General features: G+C 28.9%; 2 protein-coding genes across 2 annotated transcripts; one reads left to right on the top strand and one right to left on the bottom strand.

The window, feature by feature from the left end:
- The first annotated feature begins 4,187 nt into the window (after positions 1-4,187).
- Positions 4,188-5,559, top strand: LOC135802909 (potassium voltage-gated channel subfamily H member 8-like). The gene is made up of 3 exons (XM_065316527.1): positions 4,188-4,479; positions 4,834-5,110; positions 5,188-5,559. The coding sequence occupies exons 1-3, from the start codon at positions 4,285-4,287 to the stop codon at positions 5,481-5,483; spliced, it is 768 nt and encodes a 255-aa protein (XP_065172599.1). The 5' UTR covers positions 4,188-4,284; the 3' UTR covers positions 5,484-5,559.
- Positions 5,560-9,389: 3,830 nt separating this feature from the next.
- Positions 9,390-24,603, bottom strand: LOC135801232 (scavenger receptor class B member 1-like). The gene is made up of 8 exons (XM_065314627.1): positions 24,088-24,603; positions 12,385-12,955; positions 12,124-12,324; positions 11,820-12,057; positions 11,598-11,744; positions 10,728-10,846; positions 10,522-10,650; positions 9,390-10,165 (listed from the first exon to the last, which is right to left on the bottom strand). Exons 2-8 carry the CDS (start codon positions 12,895-12,897, stop codon positions 9,755-9,757), a joined length of 1,758 nt encoding a protein of 585 aa, XP_065170699.1. The 5' UTR covers positions 12,898-12,955; positions 24,088-24,603; the 3' UTR covers positions 9,390-9,754.
- Positions 24,604-25,781: the final 1,178 nt, after the last annotated feature.

Raw genomic sequence — 25,781 nt, forward strand, 5'->3', positions numbered from 1 at the left:
TTAATTCCAACATATAAGTTGATATATATCATTACAAAATGGGAATATAAATCATCCAATTACACTATAACAATTTTTAAAATATTTCTCAAATATTTAATGATTCATATCCTTATAATTTATATTGGAACTTGTTTAAATTTATACATTTCAAAACAAGACAACAAACAAATCACACATTCTCTTTTAAATAGTTTTTATGTTGTTTTTTCTTCTGTTTTAAAAATCAATATTTTTACTCAAGATTATTTTTCTCAAACTATTCAAATATTCATGCTAACATATTTAATTCTGGGACAGTTATTAAAAATTTTCGCTATTTGTGAAATAACTACGACTAAATTACACCTAAAACAATCATTTGATCGTGACGATAAAAATATGGAAGATAAAATGTTGGATCATAAACATTTAATAGGTTTGTTTCGAAAAAATAAGTTTTTGACCGAATTGGATGAACATGTTTTGGAATATTACTGTAAAATGAGTAAATTTGCAAGGTTTTCACCTGGTTCTACTTTGATATTTAAAGGAATGTGGTCGGATTATGTTTATATTATAGACAGAGGGTAATTAATTACATTTTTAATTATTAATTGATTTGGTTAAATATTAATTAAATTTTTTGCAGTATTTGCGAAATTACATCAGATCTATCTCCAAAACTTAGAAAAACAAAGAGATTTATATTAAAAGCTGGTGATATGTTTCCAATATTGGAAATATTATTCAATGTTTCTTGTTTGGTCAAAATAAAAACATTAACCGATGTGGATATTGTGCTTATTTCAAAAGAACAATTTAGAAATGGTCTGAGAATATTTGGAATGGGATATTTTTTAGGTAAAAATATTTATTTATTTTTATTTTTAGATTTAGCTTGTTGTGTTACTGATTGTCTAAAATTTGATTATATTTTGTTGTAATGACTAAAATATTGATATTTTATACAATATGTAGCACAACAAGCTAAATTTAAAAAGTTATTTCCGTCATTACGGAAAAAGAATATAAAATAAATTACTCTAAATCTCTAAATTCTACTTCTACTTTTCCGGTTTTTCCACAGTTTAGAGACACAAGATGTAGTACTTTAAACACGGACGGTCTAGGTCGTGACTAAAGTACTTTATACCACTTGATACCTATTACTTTTAATTACATAATGATTGTTTTTAGATAATTTAACACCTGAAGTGTTTGAAGAACTTTTACCACGCACTGAAAAAGTGTTTAAAATTATTGAACCAACAAAACGATTAAAAACTATTGCTTCACCAATTTTTGGAAAAAAGTTTATACTACAACGTATAAAGACAATACATCCAAATGGTACCTTTTTTACTTATTGGGAACTTGCCAAATGTATAATTATTGTGATACAGATGATAATTATTTACTTCAGTTTTAACTTACTCTTTCCTTATTCAGTAAGTATTTTTATCGCTTTTAATTCAATATTTTTTTAATTAATACTTTTTACGTTTTTAGAAGTATATAATAATTCTTCAATATTTTCTGGATTTATTTGGTTTAGCAGATATTATGATTCGTTCATATTTGCAATATTACAACAAAAATAATATCCTAATCACTGAGGCTCATCTAACTTTTAAAAACTATCGCAGTACATCCATGTGGCTTGATATTCTTGGGATATTTCCATTTCGGTTATTAACATTTGATCAAATGTTCTTTGATGAAAACAGTTTTTATCTCGGATATCATTATCACATACTGGCGAGTAGAACGTTTCAAGTTTATAGAATTTTTGGGGCGTTAAATTACATAAGTGAAGAAAATAATAATAAATGGATTAAACTGGCTATTGATTTGATTTGGATCTTAATATGGTATTGGTTGATTCAATTAATTTTTGTTTGTTTATTTATTCCAAGAGTATGTGACATCAATGAGGTAAAATAATTATTTTTCATTTTTATAATATAATAGTCCAGTCAAAATACATATCAATATCGTCGCGGAATTTTTGGTTTTTGAGTTTTTTTGCATTTTCTAGTCAAAGTTTTAGTTTTTTTTCTTCTTAAAAGTGGCAATTTTTGGAATATCGTAATTTTAAATGCTTTTGTTGTATGCAAGACTACAAAAGTATGATTTTTTCTGAAGTTTTTGTCAAAAATTAATTTTTTGAAACTATTTTTTTTATTTTTAAATAAAAAATATAATTTGACTGGTTTATATTGTTACTGCTTGTGCTACTAAAAAAATAAAACAAATTTGTTTCAGAAAACATTTATACTGAATTGTACAAAATCACTCGGACTCACATCGTATCTTAAGCTAAACAATCCAAATGACTTAAATCTATCTTTATACCAAGTCACAAAGATATTAACATTAATATTCACCTCATTATTCTCTATGCAATCGCCACCTTTACTATGGATATTTAACGCAGAACATTATCCCTTACTAGTATTATTTATAACAATCATTTACATATTCTTCATTTACTTTTGCTCCACTATGATTGCTTTAATACTCACTTACACTTATGATTTTTCACTGGATTGCACCATTATCAAAACATTGGACTCATTTGCCACTAAAGAATACATCGACTTAGATCATATAAAACAAATTGTAAAAAACGTAAACTTTCAAAATACATATACAGATACGTATGATGATAATACATTAGGGAAATATTATAACACTCTAATGAATGTAAGTCTATTTGATGGTGACCCAAATTTTTGTAAATTTTTACTAACGAAGATAAACACTGTACGTTACATGAAGAATATCATAGTGATAAATAATAACGACGTACAAAAATTGTTGTATATTGTACATCAAGGTGAAGTAATTGTACAAGTTTCCAATGATGTTTTAACCAAATTAAAACGGGGTGGAATGTTTGGATGTCTTCATAAGAAGGGCATTACACGTCATACTATCAGAGTGACAACTGTGGGACCTTCAGAGTTTTTAATAATTGATTCGATCATTCTTGGAAAAATATCATCTGCATTTCCGAATGTTATAAAGAAGTTAAAAGCTGCAAGAAGGGAACACGCTGAATTTATAAATGAAACGAAAATAATGGAAGATGTGGAGTTGGGTATAAATGTACCAAGAAGTGATTTCAAACCATTGAAATCACGGTTATATTTGTTGATTATGAAATTATTATGGAATCAAGATGGTTTTCGATTTCAGTATTTCTTTTATATGCATTTTATTCCATTGAGTTTGTGTTTGATCATGAAACTGATGGTTGCTTTTCATGTGTATAATTATTTAGCATTTTTTCTTATATTGGTAAGTTTATTTAAAAATTTGTTATTAAGCAATAATAGCAATATTCAATAACAGAATATTTAGTATCAAATGCGGTAAACTTAACTTTAACCATGTGATCAATTAAAATAAGCGCAGAGTGTGTTTAACTTTGAACTTTTGTAATTTCAAACTTAGTCATATTACTTATGGCATTGTGCTGTACCGTAGGCAAATCCACAAACGCAAATACCACCAGTGACTTAAATCTGTGACTAAAGTACTTTTGCTACAATCCGTGATTACATTGTCACTTTTTGAAAATCTTGGAAAAAGCGGAACTTTAAAAGTGGAAGTAAAAAAATGATCTTAAATTTCTAAAATAAAAAATAAATTTCTTTTTAAAGCATAATATTTGCCAATGATGTTAATTTATTAACTTAAATTCAACTCAAAATAAACATTTTTGAATATCGCTAATATTGCTTCAAAACGTACTTTCAATATGTATTGATTAATTCATTATTATTTAATATATTTTCAGTTTTATGCAATCGAAGTTATATTCTGGTTACGCACAATATACCTACTAATTCAAACTGGTTCAATACGAAGAAAAGAACCAAAATACTGGTATTTATATCTACCATGGATTGATATAATATCAAGCATACCAATTGAATTAATCTTAAGGATATTTATAAGGCAACATTTAATTAAATTAGCAATATGGAACCGACTCTTCAGAATGCTGCATTTTATAATTTATTATTATAAAAGAATCAAAATTATAGCAGATAATAGATTAATACATATTTGGTTTATATTCTATTTGAATTTATGGTATATATTCTTCGTTGCAATGACCTGGTAAGTATCTTTTAATATAAAATATAAACATATCTTTAAAAATGTGATTTTAGGGTATTGATGATTTGTGATCGTAAAAAATGTCCCTATTATAACCTCAATCGAAGAAAAATAGAATTCTCAGATTCCTACGCTGAAGTAGAGGTGAAATCGCTGTATTTTGGAGTTAATATGTTGATTTCCGGAGCGAGTGATATCATAAGTCCGATTGGTCATGAAGACTTGGGATTATATTATTTTTTGTATGAGTCTGGAGTGATGATTACGATTGCACATTGCGTGATTTTTGCACAAATATGTTTTTTGTACAATTTTGGACGTGGTTGGTTTTTTAATCAAGTTGAACTCTTGATAAAACAATTAAAGGTATGTTTATTTTATTACTTTTCCTATTTTCATCTTTAAAGCCAGTTTTCCACTGTTTTGATATGAAAAGTGGTACGTTAAACACGGACGGTCAAAACCCTGACTAAAGTACTTTAGTCACGAATTTTAGTCACGGGGTGTAGTTTGCGTCTGCGCATTTGTTTATACAAATACAAAAGTTCAAACGAAATTGTGTAAGCATCACGTGGCTAAACGTTGTTAAACACTCTATTAACTAAATACTCGCTATGCTCGTTTTTAATCAATCTCGTGACTAAAGCTGCCATTTAGCTACTTGATACTTAATATCCTATTATAGTTACACATTTAATATTAATACAATTTTATTTTTAGAAAGTTTATCTTTCACCGACTTTAGTACATCAAACTTTACAATATTTTGAAACTCTCTGGAATGTTCTCCGTGGGGAAATTACACCCGAATTGGTAACAATGGCGCCGTTACATCTACAACAACCTATTTTGATTGCATTCTTTGCTAAACATATTGAACAACATTTTCTCTTTGCTGATACACATATTGATTTTCTCCGACAGTTGTATTTGCATGTACAGAGATGGTTTTTGATATCATCACAGACGATTGTATATCAAGGAGATGTTGACTATTGTAATAATTTAATTTTATTTTCATTTTTTTAAGTTTTAAATGTAATTTTGTAATTAATAATGTTTGGTTATGTTTAGCTATGTATTTCATTACCAGTGGGATGGTTCAAGGCGCCCAACTAGACGGTGACAGAGAAATTAAATTTTTGTTGAGGAAAGGCGAGAGTTTTGGAGAATTGAATGGGTTGTTTGGAGGGCCACATCGTGCGACGTACACGTGTTTGACTTCCGTGGAATTGCTTGTATTACAAAGAGACAAGTGGGAGTATTTGCTCGAATGGTTCCCGGCTTCCAAGGCGCAGATTCTTGAAATGGCAGAGCGGTTTAGAACAGTTGCAACTTTACAATTATTACATGTTCTAAAAAGCGATTAATAACTATAACGAAGTATAGATACACAGGAGACCGAACGCAATGTTAAACGAATGGTCTCGGTCTAGGGAACAGAACATTCACCGATTATTTTATTAATACTCGTTTAAATTCTCATGTTGCTATGGATAATAATCACGAAGTATAGAAACACAGGAACGTCATGTTAAAGGAATTATCTCAGTGTTGCTATGGACACGAACCAGCGTACATTGATACATTCTCAAACCATGCACAGCCAATAGCAGAAAAGGAAACTGTGATTTGTGTAATAAGCGAAGTAAAGTGAACACTTTACTCTACACCCTCAGCATATCGTTATCATTCCCTTAGCCCTTTCGGAAATGTCCTAAAATCCTTTTAAAACTTGGCAGTTTAAAAAAAAATTGTAAACATGGTGTGGAAAACACCCTGTACTTTGAGAACTATTTGACTTTTTTGTAGTTTCATCTTGCCATGTTAAAGCTCGTACGTCTCTCTATACGACACATATTTTTTCCTTTTGTCCTTTTAAAATTGACATTTTGCAAAAAAATTGAAAACATGGTGTGCAAAACACTCTGTATCTCGTGAACTAATTAACTCTTTTTAATTTCTCACCGCCAAATTAAAGCTTGAGAGTTCCTCTATACAATTCATGTCTTCTCAATCTTTCAGCCCTTGGGAAGTGCCCTAAAATGCCCTTTAAAAATTGGAATTTATGAAAAAAATTGAAAACATGATGTGCAAAACACTCTATATCTCGTGAATTAATTAACTTCTTTTAAATTTCTCACCGGCATAATAAAGTTAGAGAGTTCCTCTACACTACGCATTCCTTTCTAATCTTCCAACCCTTTCGAAAGTGCCCTAAAATGCCTTTTGAAAATTGGCATTATTGAAAAAAATTGAAAACATGGTGTGAAAAACACCCTGTAACTTGAGAAATATTTGACTTTTTTGAAGTTTTTTACCACCACCTTAAAGTTCGAGAGTCTTTCTTTGCAATCCATATATTTCTAACACCCTAGCCCTTCCAGAAGTGCCCCAAAATGCACTTCAAAAATAGCTATTTTTGTTCCAAAAATTTCATTTTTGTGTCGAATAACAATGTCGAACTTTTTTTGTAAAATTTTTATTCGGCCCAACAACAGGGTCGAACTTTTTTGTAAAATTTTTTTCGGTCAAACAACAGGGTCGAACTTTTTTGTAAAATTTTTATTCGGTCGAACAACAGGGTCGAACTTTTTTGTTAACATTTTTTTTCGGTCGAACAACAGGGTCGAACTTCTTTGTAAAATTTTTTTTGATCGAACAACAGGGTCGAACTTTTTTGTTAAAATTTTTTTTCGCGCAAAGAACAGGGTCGAATTTTTATCTTAAATTATTTTTGGTCAAATAACAGGGTTGAACTTTTTCCTTAAAATTGTGTTGCTCAAACAACAGAGTCGAACCTTTTTCTTCAATTTTTATATTTGAAACATGAAATTAAAATATAAATTAAAATTAAAAAGTATTTTATTTAATTATACAATTTAAACAACTTTATACCTAGCAACAGTAAGGATATTTCCTGTAACCCTCATTAAGGGAAATGTGCACTACCATCGAGACTTAAGAATCAATTATCTCAGGAACTAATTGAGATAAACAAAAACCAAAAACACCCTGATGTTCAGCATCAAATCCTAGATCAGATAACATTAAAAAAATTTGAAATATAACATGTGTCAAAAAAATTTTCCGCCGCGATTTTCTCAGAAAATAATAACGATAGAAAAGAACTTTCTTCATTTTGTTCATGCCGTGATATGGATCAACAAAATGGCTGATTTAGTTTTTCCATTTTCCAAAGTTGACCCTAGACCACTTAAAAACATCAAGAGGTTACACTTGACTCTTTTTGGACTCAAAAAAATTTTTTTAAGCTAGAAGAAAATGGAAAACGCTAATCGATTGAGTTTTCCAAGGGGATGAAAGATATGAAGTCGGTTTTCCGATAATATCATTATTTCGGAAAATAGAGCTTTCCGAAACAGTTTTTCGCGCTTAAAAGCGCAAAATAATGATGTTATCGGAAAACTGACTTGATATCTTTCATCCCCTTGGAAAACTCAATTGATTAGCGTTTTCCGTTTTCTTCTAGCTTAAAAAAATTTTTTTGAGTCTAAAAAGAGTCAAGTGTAACCTCTTGATGTTTTTGAGTGGTGTTTGGTCAACTTTGGAAAATGGAGAACTAAATCTGCCATTTTATGGATCCATATCACGGCATGAACAAAATGAAGAAAGTTCTTTTCTATCTTTATAATATTCCGAGAAAATGGGAACAGAAATTTTTTTGGGCATATGTTATATTTCAAATTTTTTAAATGTTATCTTATATAAGATTTGATGATAACATCGGGGTGTTTTTGGTTTTTGTTTATCTCAATTAGTTCCTGAGATAATTGATTTTTAAGTCTCAATGGTAGTGCACATTTCCCTTAATGAGGGTTACAGCAAATATCCTTACTGCTGCTAGGTATAAAATTGTTTAAATTGTATAATTAAATAAAATACTTTATAATTTTTATTTTTATTTTAATTTAATGTTTCAACTAAAAAAAATGAAGAAAAAGTTTCGACTCTGTTGTTCGAGCAACAAAATTTTAAGGAAAAATTCAACCCTGTTATTCGACCAAAAAATTTAAGATAAAAATTCGATCCTTTTCTTGGCCCGAAAAATATTTAACAAAAAAGTTCGACCCTGTTGTTCGACCTAAAAAAATTTTAACCAAAAAGTTCGACCCTGTTATTCGACACAAAAATGAAATTTTTGGGACAAAAATAGCTATTTTTGAAGTGCATTTTGGGGTACTTCTAGGAGGGTTAGAGGGTTGAAAAGATATGTATCGCGTAGACATACTCTCGAACTTTAACATAGCGGCAAGAAACTACACAGAAGTTTAATAGTTCTCGAGATACAGGGTGTTTTTCACACCATGTTTTCAATTTTTTTGAAAAATGCCAATTTTTAAAGCGCATTTTAGGGCATTTACGGAAAGGTTAGAAGATTGAAAAGATATGCATCGTGTAGAGAGACTTACGAGCTTTAACATGGCGAAAAGAAACTTTAAAAAAGTCAAGTAGTTCTAGAGATACTGGGTGATTTCTACACCATGTTTTCAATTTTTTTGAATATTTCCAATTTTTAAAGGGAGTTTTAGGGCACTTCAAGGAGGGGTAGGAGAATGTAAAATGATGCAATGTGTATAGGGGCTTCCGAGCTTTAACATGCGTGTAAAAGATATTTAAAAAACTTGCTAATTTCGCAAGATACAGGGTGTTTTCCATACTATGTTTTCATATTTTGTGAAAGACGTCAATTTTCGAAGAGCATTTTAGGACATTTCCAGATAGGTTAGAAGATTGAAAAGATATGTATTGTGTAGAGCACCTCTTGAATCTTAAGATGTTGGTAAGATACTTCAAGAAAGTCAATTAATTACTGGAGTACAGGGTGTTTCTGACAGCATATTTTTAAGTGTTGTTAATTTTGATAGGTACTTTAGGGCACTGCCAATAGTCGTTGGGGTGTGAGGAAAAATCTCATATAGTAAAGGTAATTATTCTGTTTTCACCTATAACACCTAAAATATAAAAAATTTGGTCTATCAAGGGAAAAAAGAAAGTTATAACCTTATTCTGACATCTAGTGGCATCGTACAGAAGGTTTTATTGGATAGCTTATAAAGCGTTCTCTACGTAGCACTAAACCCTTCAATTGTGTTTGTGCCTCTGATAGGGAGAGGGCGACAGTGGTATTTTATAAAATAAATTTTTACGCTAAATAAATAAATAAATTGATATTCCGATATCAATTGTTACTAAAAATACAAAAAGAACCAATAAAAAATAATCACAAAAAAAAATTACACAGTTAAACTTAATTTGTTTTCAATTTATTTATTCTATCAATGAGCAGTTTTTAACAAAACTAATAACAAATTTGTCTCTAGATACAAAAAGTTATCTTTGCCACATGTTGAATTCAACTTATTCTATTTCTGTACAATTAGTTTCCAATGATTTACAGATACAAATCATTACGCTTAAATTTTGTTCAGTCTTCTTGAGCATTTTCACAACAATAACAATAATTGTTCAAAAAGTCCCGCATCAAACTCCTTGGTATGTACAAAAATTAATTACATTATCAATAAACTATTCCAAGACTACTCTAACATATATAAAACTAACTTTGTATAAATGCGAATAAAATTTTTAATAATTGGCAACTAGTATTATTTTACTGCTAGCATATGACATTCGAATTAATAAAACTACTTGATTTGTGCTTAAAGTTATCCTGGTCTTTAGAGCTTGAGTTTTCTGCAGGTGTTACATTTACAGAATGCGCTTGAGTTAGACTGGTTGCATCCGTTGCGTCTCCGTTTTCTATATTTGTTGAGATTCTTGATCCGTAAGCGGATGATCTTCGATTGAGACGTTTGAGAGGTTTGGGGTTTGATGAAGATTGTGAATTGTTGTATTTTTTAGCGAGGCGTTGATAGTCTTCGGAATTGGTGAATTTACGTCCGAAACGAACTGTACTGTAGAAACCGATTAGGAAGAGGCTAGCAATGAAGAGAATTTGACCTGGTTTTAGGACTACTGAAGCTCCGTAGACCAAGAGGTAGATGTCCATTGGGATACTTTTTTGATTCTAAAAATTGATAAACACAAATAGTAATATGATAGAGTAAAATATGATAAAATGTTTGAAATGTTTAAAATGTGAATTTGAGTATTTTTGTATGTTTGTGACACAATCACGCAAAAACCATTTAACGAATTTTAATAAATTTTGGTATATAGATAATTTCAACCTTGGAAAAGCAAATAGACTACTTTTTGTAATAAAAATTTAACTGCAAAGGTGTAAAATTGGTGATGAAAGTTGATATGTAAATTTAATCATATTTTTAGTTATATAATTCCACTCGAGATGGCGTTTAAGTGCATTAGTACTCTATGTTGCTAGTAATCTATTAATAAATAAATAAAAAATATAAATCTTACATATTCCAGCCAAAACATTGGCAAAACTCGATTACTAAACTGCAAAACACCATCAGAAAATCCTCCTAGTTTCCTTACAGCTAAATTGGACTGACTGCGAGCCACTGAGTGAATTGGTACTCCAGTTATCTACACAAAAAATAATTAAACAACAAATTAAATTATCAATTTAATAATTATTATCAATATTTAATTTAAGTACTTACAGGTTCAACGTACACATAACTTGTATGTAAACTCCTATTGGGTCGCAGACCTTCCAATTTTTCCGAAACCTTAGAATCGGCATATAGAAAGTGCGGAAATGATGCAACAATTGGCACATCTATAGAATAAACATTTACTCTTAAATCGCATTTTTAACACTTATTAATTAGTTACGAGTATGTACATATGTACACATGTTTTGACGTCTTCAAACAGATTCTGTTTGCTGAACTCTAACATTAGATAATCTTGAACTTGAACTTATTCCGAAACACATGATAACTTAATATTTGATCAATAAATTAAGAAGTTAAATACTTTTTTATTTCTGTTTTATATTTCCTGTTTTGTTTAAGATTATTTTATGACAAAGAAATGTTTAATTTTTCATCAGTTAAAAATGTGAATAATTTACAAAATTTGCAAATATGATGTTTTTTCTATCTCCACCATTAAAGTTATTATAGTTATTCCGCGGTTTTGAGGCACAAAAGTGGTGGCCATGGCTAAAGTACTTAAGTCACGGACTTTAGTCACGGGTTGGAACTTGCGTCTGCAAATTTTCGTACGGTGCAGCACAAGACCATATAAAGTGTCATGTGCCGAGATTAACCTTACATTTCCCAGTAATATGCAAACAAAATTCAAAATTTTAAAATCCAAAAGTTCAAATTTAAAAGCCTAAACATAGAAACAAATTGGAAGTAGAAAAAATAGTGTTAGCATTACGTCGTTAAACATTGTTAACCATTCAATTAATTAAACGTTTCCTACGACCGTGGTTAAAGTGCCATTTAGCGCACTTGATACTTAAAATACTATAAAAACCAATAAAAACAAAATAAAACATTTTCTGTATAAATACTCACTGTACATGCAATTCGATACATCTGTCAAACCATTCGGTAAACTAGGTTCCCCTTTATAGCAATCATCAAACGCTGGATAAGTCCTATCATAAGAGTTATTAGGAACAACGTAGAGGTAAGTATCTATACCTTCTCGGACTTGGTCACCTTTAAATTAATATTTTATAATAAAAAAAAACATAAAAAATAAGTAAATAAAAAATAAAAATAAAAAAAACTTACTTTCATATATTAACTTGACAACTTTACAAACAGTTTTCCTCCAATAGTGCAACACAGACTGCCGGGTAAGAAACTGTCCATAAACCACTCCTTCGGTAGCATTTGTCACTTTATCCGCACACTGTTTATAACCTGGTATGTAATCACTCCCACCGACTTTCTCAATCAGTGAAAATCTTTCCGGTCCGTGATCTGCACCAACATACATCGTATAAGTATCTTCAAAATCTTGATATATCTAAACAAAATATAAAAATAATAAAAATAATTTATTAACACAAAATTAAATTTAAAAAAATTTTACCCTTTCCAACATGCCGATATTTTTAATCGGTGCTAAATGCGGGATTAATTTATGCGCAGTAGACAAAATCGGATCCGTGAAATTCCAGAGAAAATTTTGAATGGTCATTGTTTTAAACATGTCAGTTTTCAATTGGCGTAGGAGTATATTAAAACCCAATTTTACGAAAAACGGAGCATCATGTAAAAACGTCGCCATACTCTAAAAATTAAAAAAAAAAAATTCAAAAAAATTTTCAAAAATATTTTTTTAATTACTTACCAAAGCAGCATAATTTGGCACAGTAATAGTATCATTCATATTAACCTTATTACTCTCCTCCCATAAAATAGCAGTATGTTTAGCAACAAACGTAATAGTATTATTATCATTCCTCGTAATATTATGATGACTCAATATCTCCCTGTATAAAATAGGTCCAATCTCTGCAACTTGCAACACATCCACTTCCCCGTTCAAAAACGCCTCCACATTGGTGTAATTATAAACATAAGCACTCATCACCACCTCATCAGGAGGATTCGCCCATAAATCATACGGTGGTAATCCTTTATGCATGCGTAATCTTTCACTCATTATAATCTCAAATGGCGTCCATATACAAAAAATTATTCCTAATATTGTAAAAGTCAAAGCGCGAACTAGTAAAAGAGTAGTTCCACATTTTACTTTGGATCCTTTCCGGTAGAACATTTCGGTACCATCTCCATGGTGGTGATGATGGTGATGGTGATGGTGGTGATCAGAAGATACTATTGTTGGTGTGATAACCATTTTTATTGATTTGCATTAATTTTAGTTTTAAAATTTGTGGTAGTGTTCCAAGGTGGTTCTGAAACATAAAAATGCATATTAATATTAATTATGCATTAATTTTTTTAATAATTATGTTGTTTTGATGGTGCTATATGCACAAATTCATATTTTGTTCTCGATGTTTATTGATAGCACGGCGTGACATTAAAATTGAGCTGTTGAACTATAAGTATGGATGTTTCAATATAGGTGTCAACAATCTGGGTTATTGATACCAGTTAGATTCGCTATATCTGCCAAATTAATGTGCTATTAATATTAGATGCACTTAATAATAATCTATAGTTACGTTGGCCATATTAGATGCCAAAATTTGAAAAAAATGATTTTTTTTAATTTTAAAAAATATTTTCGAAAAAAATCAAAAATTCAATATTTAAAAGCATCTATATATATAAAATTAAACCCGTTTCGCGTTGTCAAGCCATAACATGAAAACGGCTAGACCGATTTGGCTGATTTTTTTTTGGCAGTTTTCTAATACTCTGTAGAAGGTTATTACGGAAAAAAATATTAGGAAAATGTCTCAGAATGATTGAAAAAAAAATAAAACGCGTTTCCCGTTGTGACGCCATCTATGTGTGAGATTTCAGAACGCATATATAAACTTCGCATGACTTATTTAGTAATCTGTGGTAATTTGTGACATACCCGCCGCGCCAACAATATTGACCGGTTGATGTTTTTGTTTGGAGAAGGAAAGTCGCTTTCTCTGTCTGTCCCTTTGTATGCTTAAATCATTGAAACTACGCAACGGATTTTGATGCGGTTTTTTACTTCCGTGCGAAGCCGGGGCGGGTCGCTAGCGATGTGACTGGCAGAGAATGCCTTAAGGCATTAAGTCCGCCTTTTGTACAATATTCTTTTATTGTGTAATAAAGTTTAAATAAATAAAAAATAAATAAGGCGGTACGAAGTTCGCCAGGTCAGCTAGTATTTTATATATTTATTATACGTAGACTCGAGTAAACAATTGTTTAATTAATTATTTTGTTGTTTATTAGTCTAATTATGTTGTAAATCCGTCAATTAAATCTGACTCAATTTTTAAAGAAAAATGAAAAATGGTAATGATTTACATTTTTATTATTTACATAAAAACTATTAAAGATAATTTAATTTTGTAAATTGTTTTATGAAGATTATCAAATTATTAACCTCTTGTCAAAATTTAAACATTTTCCATTGTTAATATAAAAGTTATTCCACTTTAAAGTTGAGGTAAAAACATTTGACAATAAAATTAATACTGCACGGTAATATTCCAACCCGAATCATAAACTAACCTAAAATCTATGTCGATTATATAATTTTCCACACTGACACACTTTGTATGCATAAATTTACGACCGATAAAACTAGATAAAAAACTTAAACTTTAGATTGGACCCAAACAAAACTTTCATCTCTTAAAATATTCCTCGACGCTAAAAACAGAGAGAAGAAACCGACGCAGAAGAAGAAGAAAGTCATCGAGTGTGACTTTATCTTCTGACTTAATAACTATATGACTTAAGTTAAGCAGTGCGCATTCTGGTCTTCGGCGACAACTGTTACACGTCTGTTGCGCACGACCTTCCGAATAAAAGTGAAAAACTGAGTCAAGGACGCGAAATTCTGCCTAATTTAACAAATTTTACAAATTCAACATTTTAGACAAGATACATGTTATACTTGTTACACATTTACGCATGCATGAAATACAATATTTCGCAAAACATAAATATACAGAGTAATAAAAATTTAAAAATTTAATTTTGACGTTTTTAGAGGTTAGAATGTACATTTGGTTGCCTATCTTACAAAAAAATATTTATTTTATTTTCACAGAAGTCTATTGAAGGTTTCCTATATATTTTAATTTAATAAACGTCTCTCAATAAAATATATTACAATAATTAGTATATTAACAAGTTTTAAGTCACGTTGCAAACAATAGAAACCAATAAATGTATAAACTAATCAGAAGAAAAAATATATAAAACAAGGATGTGTCGTGTGTCGTGTCACGGTCGGCCATTTGCATCTCTTCTTCATTCAAGCGCATGTGACTTAACTTAAGTCTACTTGACGCTTGAGTCAACTTGCCTCCACTTGTAATGAGCAAACTATTTTATTTTGCGTTGTTTATTTCTTATTTTGAGTCGTTAGTGCGTGTGCATATTTTATTATGCATTGACAGGCTGACCACATACGACAATTATTATGATTATTTTTATTATGTGTGCGTTATGTAATGAATGTGCAATTATTTCGTGATGATGAATGTACAATGTGATGATTGATTGAAATAAGTACAGTTTAAATGTTGCTTGACATTTTTTTGTTAAAATGCAGAAAATATAAAAAGTGAGGAAATTATGAGAAAAGAAACAAACTGATGACTTAATGTTGTATAAAAACATAAATAATCATCAAGGTGCCATTAATCACTGCAATTTATAAAGATACAGACTTCCGCATTGTTGTTGTTTATTATTAGATGTTGGTTTTGATGTATTTATTTGTTTATAGCTGTTTATAACAAAATTGTATTTTTAGAAAAAGTTTTTTTTAATTTTTTATATTTTATTTAATTATGAGAAAACTATGAAAGATAATTTAATTTTGTAAAATGTTTTGTATAGATTATTAAATTATTAATGTTTTGTCAAAAATTTAAATAATTTCGATTGTTATTATAAAAGTTATTGCACTTTAAAGTTAACGTAAAATTTTTATTAAGTATTTTCAAAAAAAATATAACTGCATTTAGTTACTATTTCTTTTATAACTCACAATTGAATTAAAATAAATTAATTATGTAATATTATTCTAAAAGTAGATAAAATTACCTATCCTTTGATGTATTGCACATAAAATTTTACTTCGTATTAAACTCGCAATCAGGTTTTAAAATCACCGCACTAAACGTAAATTAAAAAATTAAATTTTGCTTTTTCTAACAAATTGCGTCATAAAACATAAACTAATAAAAATAATTAATTTTTATAAAATCACATACTATTATAAATAAATTACACACATTATGACAAAATTTGATTAATTTCACTTGATTAACACAGCCGTAAACCGCTGTCAAAGTTGACCTATTCAAAATCCCAAACCAAAATCTTATTTTTTTAATTACTCCGAAAGTAATAACAATAAATCAATTTTGTAAATTAACGTAGAAAGAAGTTAAAATGCTCTCTGTTACAAAATGCTCGCCTTCAAATTTGACCTAACGAAAATCTCGCAATCTCGCTTTAAAGTCAAAACATCCCAATAACTCAACCCACCGGCCGAGTAATTCAATTAATAAAAGCGCGCGCTCGCACTTGGAAATAATTCTGATTAATTGGCAATTTATTTAATTGTAGCGCTGATAGCGAGACATGCTTTGCGGTCGTACCCGTGATTTACTCATTTGCGTGCGCGCAATTTCACCGACATGACATTGAAACCGAAATTTCGCAAGAATCAAATGCGCGTGTGTGGCAAGCGCGCAATTTAATTACCGCCGATAAATTATTGCCAGCAAGGCGGGCAAAACATTTAAATATAAATATATATCGTCTTAGATCGACGAAAATTAAGTTTGAAACAAAACACACACGGCGATGGCGCAACGTTTCATTGAAAACGCACATTTGAGGTTAAGTATTTCGAGTTGTAAAATTGTAGTAAATTGTAAACAAAGCAGGTGCGAAGTGGCCTGCTCAACTTTTACTCACCAGGTTTTAATTACTTAATGAGTGTATGGAGTGAGTTAAGTATTTTATTGTTTTATGATGTTTTAAGCGAGTTTTGAACGGTAGTGAGATGAATGTTTGAAAGTTTCAAAGTTGTAAAATGATTATGAATGTTGTAAATATATACGGAAAAGATTTAAAGCTCGCGCATGCGCAGCAAGTTGAATTTTAAGCGTATGTTTGGTTGTGATACAATTTTTTGTACTTTTTTTGAAATTACGGACTGAATTTAATATTTTACTAAAAACTTTTACAAGTAATTTATAGTGTGTGTTATTTTCTTTCAATTTATGTAAAAATTAAACCGCTACGATGATTAGTTTCGGCGTTATAGAAGATTTTATCTCAGAAAACAGAAAAAATAAAATTGAAAATTTTCATTCAAACTTAAATAAAACATAGTCTAAGTAACCAACACAATAGTAATTCAACACATCTAATGTGTGATAAATTTCCTTTTCAATGACACTTTAATCAATATTCTACCATTTTAATTAGTTAAGTTATAGCGTCTTAAACTCACAAAACATTTTAAATAGCAGTTAATTGCGTTTCTCGTCATTTTAACGCTGCAATATAAAAAAATACACACATTTAAAAGTAGTATATATAATATTTGGGTATTTTCATTGCTTACAGCTAAACTAATTAAATTTTGTGCAATACATTACACATCATTACTGACATTACACAAATGACGAATTACGAATTACGAATCGATATTGCGAGAACGCGAGTTCGTGTATCGGCGTTAAAAACCTCGGAGAACATTATAAACATTATATTATGAGCAACGATTACCAAATATGAGAATATGATTTTTGGTTGCTTTTGGTTTGTGGAGCTCAGGTCAGAACTCGGGCTTAAGCTAAGGCGAGTCAAGCGAAAGAATTTCACAACGTTTATTAAAGAAAAAAACGAATGAACGCAATGTACGCAGAGAAAAAAAAAACGAAAAGTAATAACAAGTTTAATATTGTAACTAACTTATATCAAAAAATGTTTAAATAGAATAATAAACCTAGTGTTATCGTTGGTATAATCAGAGTATTATTACTTGACGCGGCAATGGATGTAGCACATTTGATTTTTGTTAATAATTTGTGAATCAATTGATTTATTGTATTTATTTTTTTATAAATCTATTAAGTATTAAATTCTTTATCTTTTTATGTGAAGATTTTGTTGATTACTAAGTTATATCAATAGTTATAGTTAATTTAATGTCACATTTCAAAATTTTAAGTCTTTTCTGTTTTGTCAAATTAAATTGTTTATAACTTTGTTCATAATAGTCTGATAAGCAAAAAAATTATATGATTAGATGTATAATTTAATGCTTAATCCATTTTTTGTTAAGTTATAAATTTAGTGTTAATAGTTTTTGAGTAATGAATTAAAATATTCATGATTATCTTTTTTTGTCCAAAAATAATATCATTGACCTTTAGTTTTTTACAAATACCTTAAAAACTACTTTACCTATTTCAAAAAACTTTTTAGAAATATATTCACAATTAAATACTACATCATTTTCTGTTACAACATTATTAAAAACTATTTTGTATCAATAGTTATTAATAACTTTTTCCAAATTAAATTTAAATTTTTTGCAATATTAAACTTTATTTGCTTATAACTTTTTAAATAATAAAACAAACTTTAATGTTTAAATTAATTTTAATGCAGAATTTAACTATGAACCAATTTCTAAAAAGAAATACGTGGTTTAACGTATAGTTTATGACAAATTAAGAAAAAACCATAAACGTCGCACGTCAAGTAAGAGCGCCGCGTTAAAATTTATCTGACATCATAAATGACGTAAATGTATGCCGATGCATCGCCATCTTTGTGACACTTTTTCATGGATGTATATATTTTGGGTTTCGCTTTCGGCCGAAACCGGTATGTCGGTCCTCTCGCATTGCTTCTTGTGTTTAATTTGTATTTTCTGGTTTGGCTGTTATATAATTTCTTTCGGTCACGCTCGGGCGCGAATTTTATGAATAAAATTTCTTTCTCGCCAAATTTCTCACTGCCAGGCCACACAAAAACAAGAATATTACATCGCACATGCATCGCATCGCACGCTGCGATAAGTTGTTATTGTATAATTCGTAACCCACTGACCGAGGACCGAGTCAGTGAAATTTTTCGACGATAAATTACAAGACTAAGTAATATAGGTAACAGATACATGATATTATGTATTAACATACTTTTTATTACAATGAATTTTTATAATATAATGTTATTAAGTATTAAGTAAAATTATGAAGAAATTTAGCAGGAATTGTTAGGTCAACTTCAACACGTGATTACTACCACGTAAATTAACCGAAATTGTTTAAATTTTATGAATTATATCAAAAATTTAATTTTGAATTAGAATATTTTTTTAAAAATTTGTTATCTTAACTAGTTTTTAAGTTATCAAAGAAAATTTAAAAACTTTAAAATAATTTTGAAAAATAAAATCAAATTTTTTATGTTAAGTTTAACATGTGATTATTTCATGAAATGTATAGAAAATTTAATTTTAAATCGAAATATTTTTTCAGAAATGAATTACCTTGAATAATTTTTGAACGAGAGAAATATAAAAACATTTTGATAAATTTGGAAAAAAAAAAATCAAAGTATCAAGAGGAGTTATGCCAACTTCAACACGTGATTACGGCTAACTAAATGTACTGATAATATTTAAATTTCATGAAATTTATACCAAATTTAATTCTAAATCAAAATATTTTTTCAGAAATTAATTATCTCCAATAGTATTCGAGTAATCGAGAAAAACATAAAAAATTGTTACCAAATTTTGAAAAGTAAATGTTTGAAAAAAAGTGAAGAAATGTCCAAATTACCATCTTTATCTAAATCTGTTAATACTAATCTTGGACTAAAGAAATCTCGGCAGGTAATACATTAAATGATTAGACCTGAGTTTAAGAGTGGAAACAGTTCATGGTCATCGTCAAAAAGCCGAAGAAGTAAAATGAAAAAAAAAAGACACATAAAAGTGTGATCTGTCTGATGTGTGCTCAATTTTATTCTGGTTTTTATTATGCGTTACAAATATTACTAACGCTAGAGAAACAAGTGACAGAAACAAGTTATACTCTTGCAAGTGTATATTTAAACATAAAAAAAAACACTTTCCATTCAATGAAAATAAACGCCGCCTTGTTATAATGTGTGTAAACATATTATGAGAAAAAGATTATATCGTACCTAATATGAAACAAAGAATGTGAGTTTTTTTTTTGTTTGTTTGTGACAGTTTCACGCTTAAACCATTCACTCAATTTTCATAAATTTTGGTATAGAGGCAGAGTAGATCAAGGAAAATAAAATAAGCTATTTTTGTTTGCAAAAACATAGCGAGAAGAGTGTAAAATAGAGCATGAAAGTTTATAAAAAGATACTAACATAGACATAGTTATACTAGCTTTAACTCTTGGCTTCGCTCGCGAATATCTAAAATAATGAAGTTGCTTCCGTACGCGTCTGTAGTCACAGAAGAAGTAACAATGAAGTAGAATGGCGGGAAGTTTAAAATGGCTGAAAGTATAGTCTATGGAAGTATAATGTACAGTCTCCATAGTGTAGTCAATTGGATTTGATGTTGACGTAGCTGTCGGTAATACAGTGTGATAATACAGTGTGATGGTACTATAGTACTTAGGTTTGAGCCTCATTGCTGGAATGCTAGATGGCGTTAAAGTAGTCAAATAGTCAGATGCAGAGGTATTATTTGCTAAACAATTTCTTTATTTTATTTAAAAAATAATTTTTTTTATTAAATAAAAAGTAGCCTATGACCATTCGGGGGCCACTAAGAATATGTGTACAAATTTTCATGATGATCTGTTAAGTAGTTTTTGCGTGAAAGTGTAACAAACATCAGGACTTTCGCATTTATAATATTAGTAGGGACAATTTAAATCTAGAGGGCGCAAAATTGCAGTATTAGCATTTCTCTTCTTTTTAAATTAAAATTGACAATTTTATCACCAAATTTAGCACGCAATACGTACAAGAAACAAAGAAGTGATTAACGTGACTACATTTAATTAAATCAAAACCTAAAACCTATTTAATTCCTTAAGATAAACTTTACTAAACCAAAACTGCATTTTTTTAATTTATAGATGGCGCTGTTTCATATTACGTCAATTTTGTTCCATCATAACCTCCTCTAAATAAAATACTTGAATATAAAACTTTATCTAAACCAGGAAATACATGCTCATATCACCATTATAAAAGTTTCAGTTACGTTAGCATTTTTATTACTAGTTTCGATAAATCCAAATCTCTTAAGACGTGAATCATTAACGTTCATTATCGAATTATAAGACTAAGAATAACGGTGTACCGAATTATCCACACTATCCGCACACCTTCCGAAAAGAGTGTGTGAAAGTGTTTCTCAAAAAACATAAACAATAATTGCGCTAAATTTATGTAATAATAAAATAATTATATATAATTAATAACAATTGAATTGATTATTGTATGCTTTTTTCTAAATAGGTTAGGTGAAATTAAATTGAATATATAGGTTAAAAAAGTTGAGGTTACGTTCGGTGTTCGGTGTTTCGGATGCATTACATGACATGACATTACATTTAATTGCGAGAACAAGTGCGTATACGTTTTCATTATGTAATTACGTGTATTACGCTACGGATATTAATTGCGGATGGAAACACCGCAGAGGAAGAAAAAACGAAACCGAACCGGCAAGATTACGAGTAAATCAGTCGGACGTTGAGATGTTGAACGTTTAACATTCACTTAAACATTTTATATTGAGATTTTTTAACTGTAAGTTTAAAGAAAATTTATTCGGTTTAAAAATTTGAATTTTAAGCAAAAAAATTGTTATTTTAATTTAATTATCACTATAAATAAGACTATATATTTATAACTCTATTTATTTATAAAATTAGTAAATAATTGAAGTTTTTTGATATTTTTTAAAAATTGTCTTTAAACTTTACTTAAACACTCAGTATTAAACAGATGAAATGAAAATTATTGAGGACAAGATATAACCCAATATGCAGAACGAGTTTTACATCTTAGTTTATAATATTATTGTTATTATTAGTATTTAATTATTAATTTATGTTTTTATCTTTGTTTTTCTTAAGACTGAGTTTGTTACTTTAGTTTATCTTCTTAATACATACAAGATTCAAGGCTTTTGTATCAATTGAAGAAAGTACTTTTCCTTTCATTGATTCATTCATGCAAATTACGTAATATAACATGTAAATAATTAATGGAAAAGCAATCTAATTGTTAATTATACGCAATCAATATTCTTATCTTTTTATATTACTAATTTAAATATTTTAATAATTTTAAATATTTTTCTTTATAATCCCTACTAATATTATAAATGCGAAAGTCCTGATGTTTGTTACACTTTCACGCAAAAACTATTTAACCGATCATCATGAAAATTTGTACACATATTCTTAGTGGTCCCCGAATGGTTATAGGCTACTTTTTATTTGATAAAAAAATTGTTTTTTTAAATAAAATAAAGAAATTGTTTAGCCAATAATACCTCTGCATCTGGCTATTTGACTACTTTAACCCCATCTAGCATTCCAGCAATGAAGCTCAAACCTAAGTACTATAGTACCATCACACTGTATTATCACACTGTATTACCGACAGCTACGTCAACATCAAATCCAATTGACTACACTATGGAGACTGTACACTATACTTCCATAGACTATACTTTCAGCCATTTTAAACTTCCCGCCATTCTACTTCATTGTTACTTCTTCTGTGACTACAGACGCGTACGGAAGCAACTTCATTATTTTAGATATTCGCGAGCGAAGCCGCGGGTTAAAGCTAGTTTTATATAATTTATTAATTTATTAATTTATCTTTGTGTGTTTTGCAATTTAATACGTTTTTGATATCAGTATGTATATTTTGATGTTTCGCAAAATTTGTAAATATTGACGAAATGATTGATTGCACTATAGACTCAAACAACCTTCAACCCTTCGTATTTTTGACAGACATGGCACATGAAACTTCGATCCAAACAAATTTCTATCAAAATTTTGTAACTGACGCAAACCGTCAAATTTTATCTCAATATACATTTTTAAAATCATTGAGATGAGCAAAATACATAAAATGTAGTAAATACAAATTGTTATTGCAAATTAAATCGCAATAACCAACGTCGTAGACATTGATAACTACTTGCACTATTGGCATTTGGGCAATTCGTGTGAACTATTCAACTATATTTGAGCATTTATTGATAATAAGTAAACACGAGGCATATTTTTATTTCTCAGAACTGGACTGACATGTGTTTATCAAATAGCGAATGATCTTTATTGCAGAAATTCTAGTTTTTTATATAAATTCTCGAATATTAATTTATATTAAGAGTGGAAGTTTTGCTTATATTTGAATAAAAGTGCAATAATAAAATAATTAAAAATTTTATGATTGTTTTGCATATAAAACTCTTGTTATTTATAACAACAGAATTTAAAATTTAAATTGAAATAGTTTAAAACTGACGTAATAATTATTTTGGTAATGATAATATGGATTAAAGTTGATATTGATATGTTTTTTGAAAAATTAAATATTTAAGTAAGTATAGTATAGCAACCAAAATTAATAAATTGATATTATCATCCATAGACAGTTGCATTGTTGGTCATAAATCAAAGAAAAACATGAAACAAATTTGTTTGCTAATAATAAATTTCTATAAACAGAATTTTCAATAAAAATTTTTTGTTATGTAAGGAATCACGGTCTAAAAGTTGCAAAATTTAGTATATTTGGACTTTTTTGGTGATAACTCAAGAAATATGAAGGTTAGAACAATTTTGCCTTCAAATTTCAATTGCGAATTAAATTCTGCAATCATTAACATAAAAATATTTTCTATTTCGCTTATATTTTGTTTATTATTCACAAAATAAAAGCATAACATCAAACTTTAACAAATCGAGTTTTATTAATTTTTAAAAAAATGATCTAAGCACGTATTTAATACATAATATTATGAAGATTATGTAGAATTTACTGCCAAATATTTCTATAAAAAAATAATAATTTTTGATCAATGCGTTTAAAAGTTATTAAACAAAAACAACAAAAAACCATATTCAGAGCAACTTTAGACCGTTATTCCTAACATAATACATTTACACCACACTTTAAATAGAAAAAATACTGATATAATTTAACATTGAAATTATTTTTTATCATCACTAGAATACTTACTAATTGAAAGGTCACACTTAATTCATGATAACAATATCACGCTCAATTAAATACTTAATATTACACATAATTTACGGGTACATGACATTGAAATAAAAATAATATTGATAACACTTACGATTTCTAAAAATATTTAGAAGATCCAGCGGTGATCCACAAATATCCTCAATGATCTTATATTTATAATTAATCAGCAGTAAAATAAAATAAATTTAATCAAAATTAAAAGGCACACAAATTTTTAGATACTATTACGAGTAGTGATAAAGTCTGAACATCATCTTCTTGACCACTGAACACCGAATAATAACCGATTGTTATATATTACTATTTACTATGATTAGTTTATTATTGTCTCACAATTGTCACTATTGTCCTCTGAGATAATAAATTTTTACCAAGTCCAATCTTAAAAGTTCAATGAAACTTTAATTATTATTCCAAACACTTTTTTCAAAAAAAAAAAAAACACTTTTTTATTTTAATTATTTTAGGCACTTGAGATTATATTAAATTAAAAATAAATTTTTTAAACAAAATCTGTATTTGTTTGTTGTTGTTGTGGGTTTGGTGTCCGCACATGGTCTGCGTTGGCCGCGCGTCGGGCCGAAAAGTTTTCGGCGCGCGGTTCGGTGGTATTATATTATTTTTTCGATTCGCGCGGAGATTACGACGCGACTGCCGCGATTGCCGCGACTGCCGACAACAATATTGCAACATGCCATCGCCATCGCCAGCCAGCGAGCTGTACGCACTTATTCACAGGTTTCAATTATTATTTATCAATCGTGCGTCTATCGCCTGCATGTGTGTACGAGTAAGAGTAAGAGTTTATAAATTACAAGGTAGGTATCAAGTTCGTATTGATGCAGACGGAGAGAATGGAGTTTTTGTATGAGTTAAGTATTATAGCAATTATTATAGTGTTTTATATGAGATAGGTTAGTTATATTGAGTAGGGTAAAGGAAATTTATTATTTTATGTAATTTAATTGGAGTTTCAGGATGTTTTTTTGTTTTTTTTTTGCCAAAAAATTTAATTTATTTGTGATTTTTGTTTGAAATTCCTGAAAATTTCTTAAATGCACTTTAGCGCCATCTATAAGTGAAATATTAAACTATAACTAGTATTAAATCTTTATATCAATTTTCATCCCTTAATTTAACACCTTATAAATAACTATTTTTGATATTTTGATACTTATTATCTTATTCCTGACAAAAACTAATCAAAAAACGTAAAAATTATTAAAATTGGTTAAACCGATCTTGAGTTATAAGTAGTGTAACTAACATGATTTTTATTTTTAGGCATTTTCATGTTTTTTTTTTAAATTTTTTTAATATTTTTATTCCAAAAATTCGGTTTTTAAGTTATTTTCTATTTTTTTAATAAAAATTATTTTTATTATCAACAATTAAAATTTGATAATTAATTTTTTATTTATTTTTCTGTTTGATAACTCCTCTCACATTTAATTATAAATTTTAACTAAACTACAATCTCTTATCCAATTTCCAAAAATTTTATTTTTGTTTTTGATTCTATTTCTAATTTTAATATACAATTAACACACTTATATCTTGAATGTTACGTTAATCCGTTAATGTCCGATTACGATTGTTGCCTTTATTCAACATTTCTCTCGTGATTATCTTGATTATGTGATGATTTCCTTCTGCCTGCAATATTCACGGTTATGTCAACTGCCACACTCTCACTGCCCGAACCACCAGCCAGCCAGTGTACTCGTATGGTATAATTAATTAGTTTAATTATTTGTTCGCGAAGAAGTGGGTCAATTTTTAGCG

The sequence above is a fragment of the Atheta coriaria genome, unplaced genomic scaffold (genome assembly GCF_025399875.1).
Source record: "Atheta coriaria isolate IRGN ID8LTWV9N9 unplaced genomic scaffold, Caltech_Dcor_3.1 hic_scaffold_2_pilon, whole genome shotgun sequence".
In the NCBI taxonomy this organism is placed as follows: Eukaryota; Metazoa; Arthropoda; class Insecta; order Coleoptera; family Staphylinidae; genus Dalotia; species Dalotia coriaria.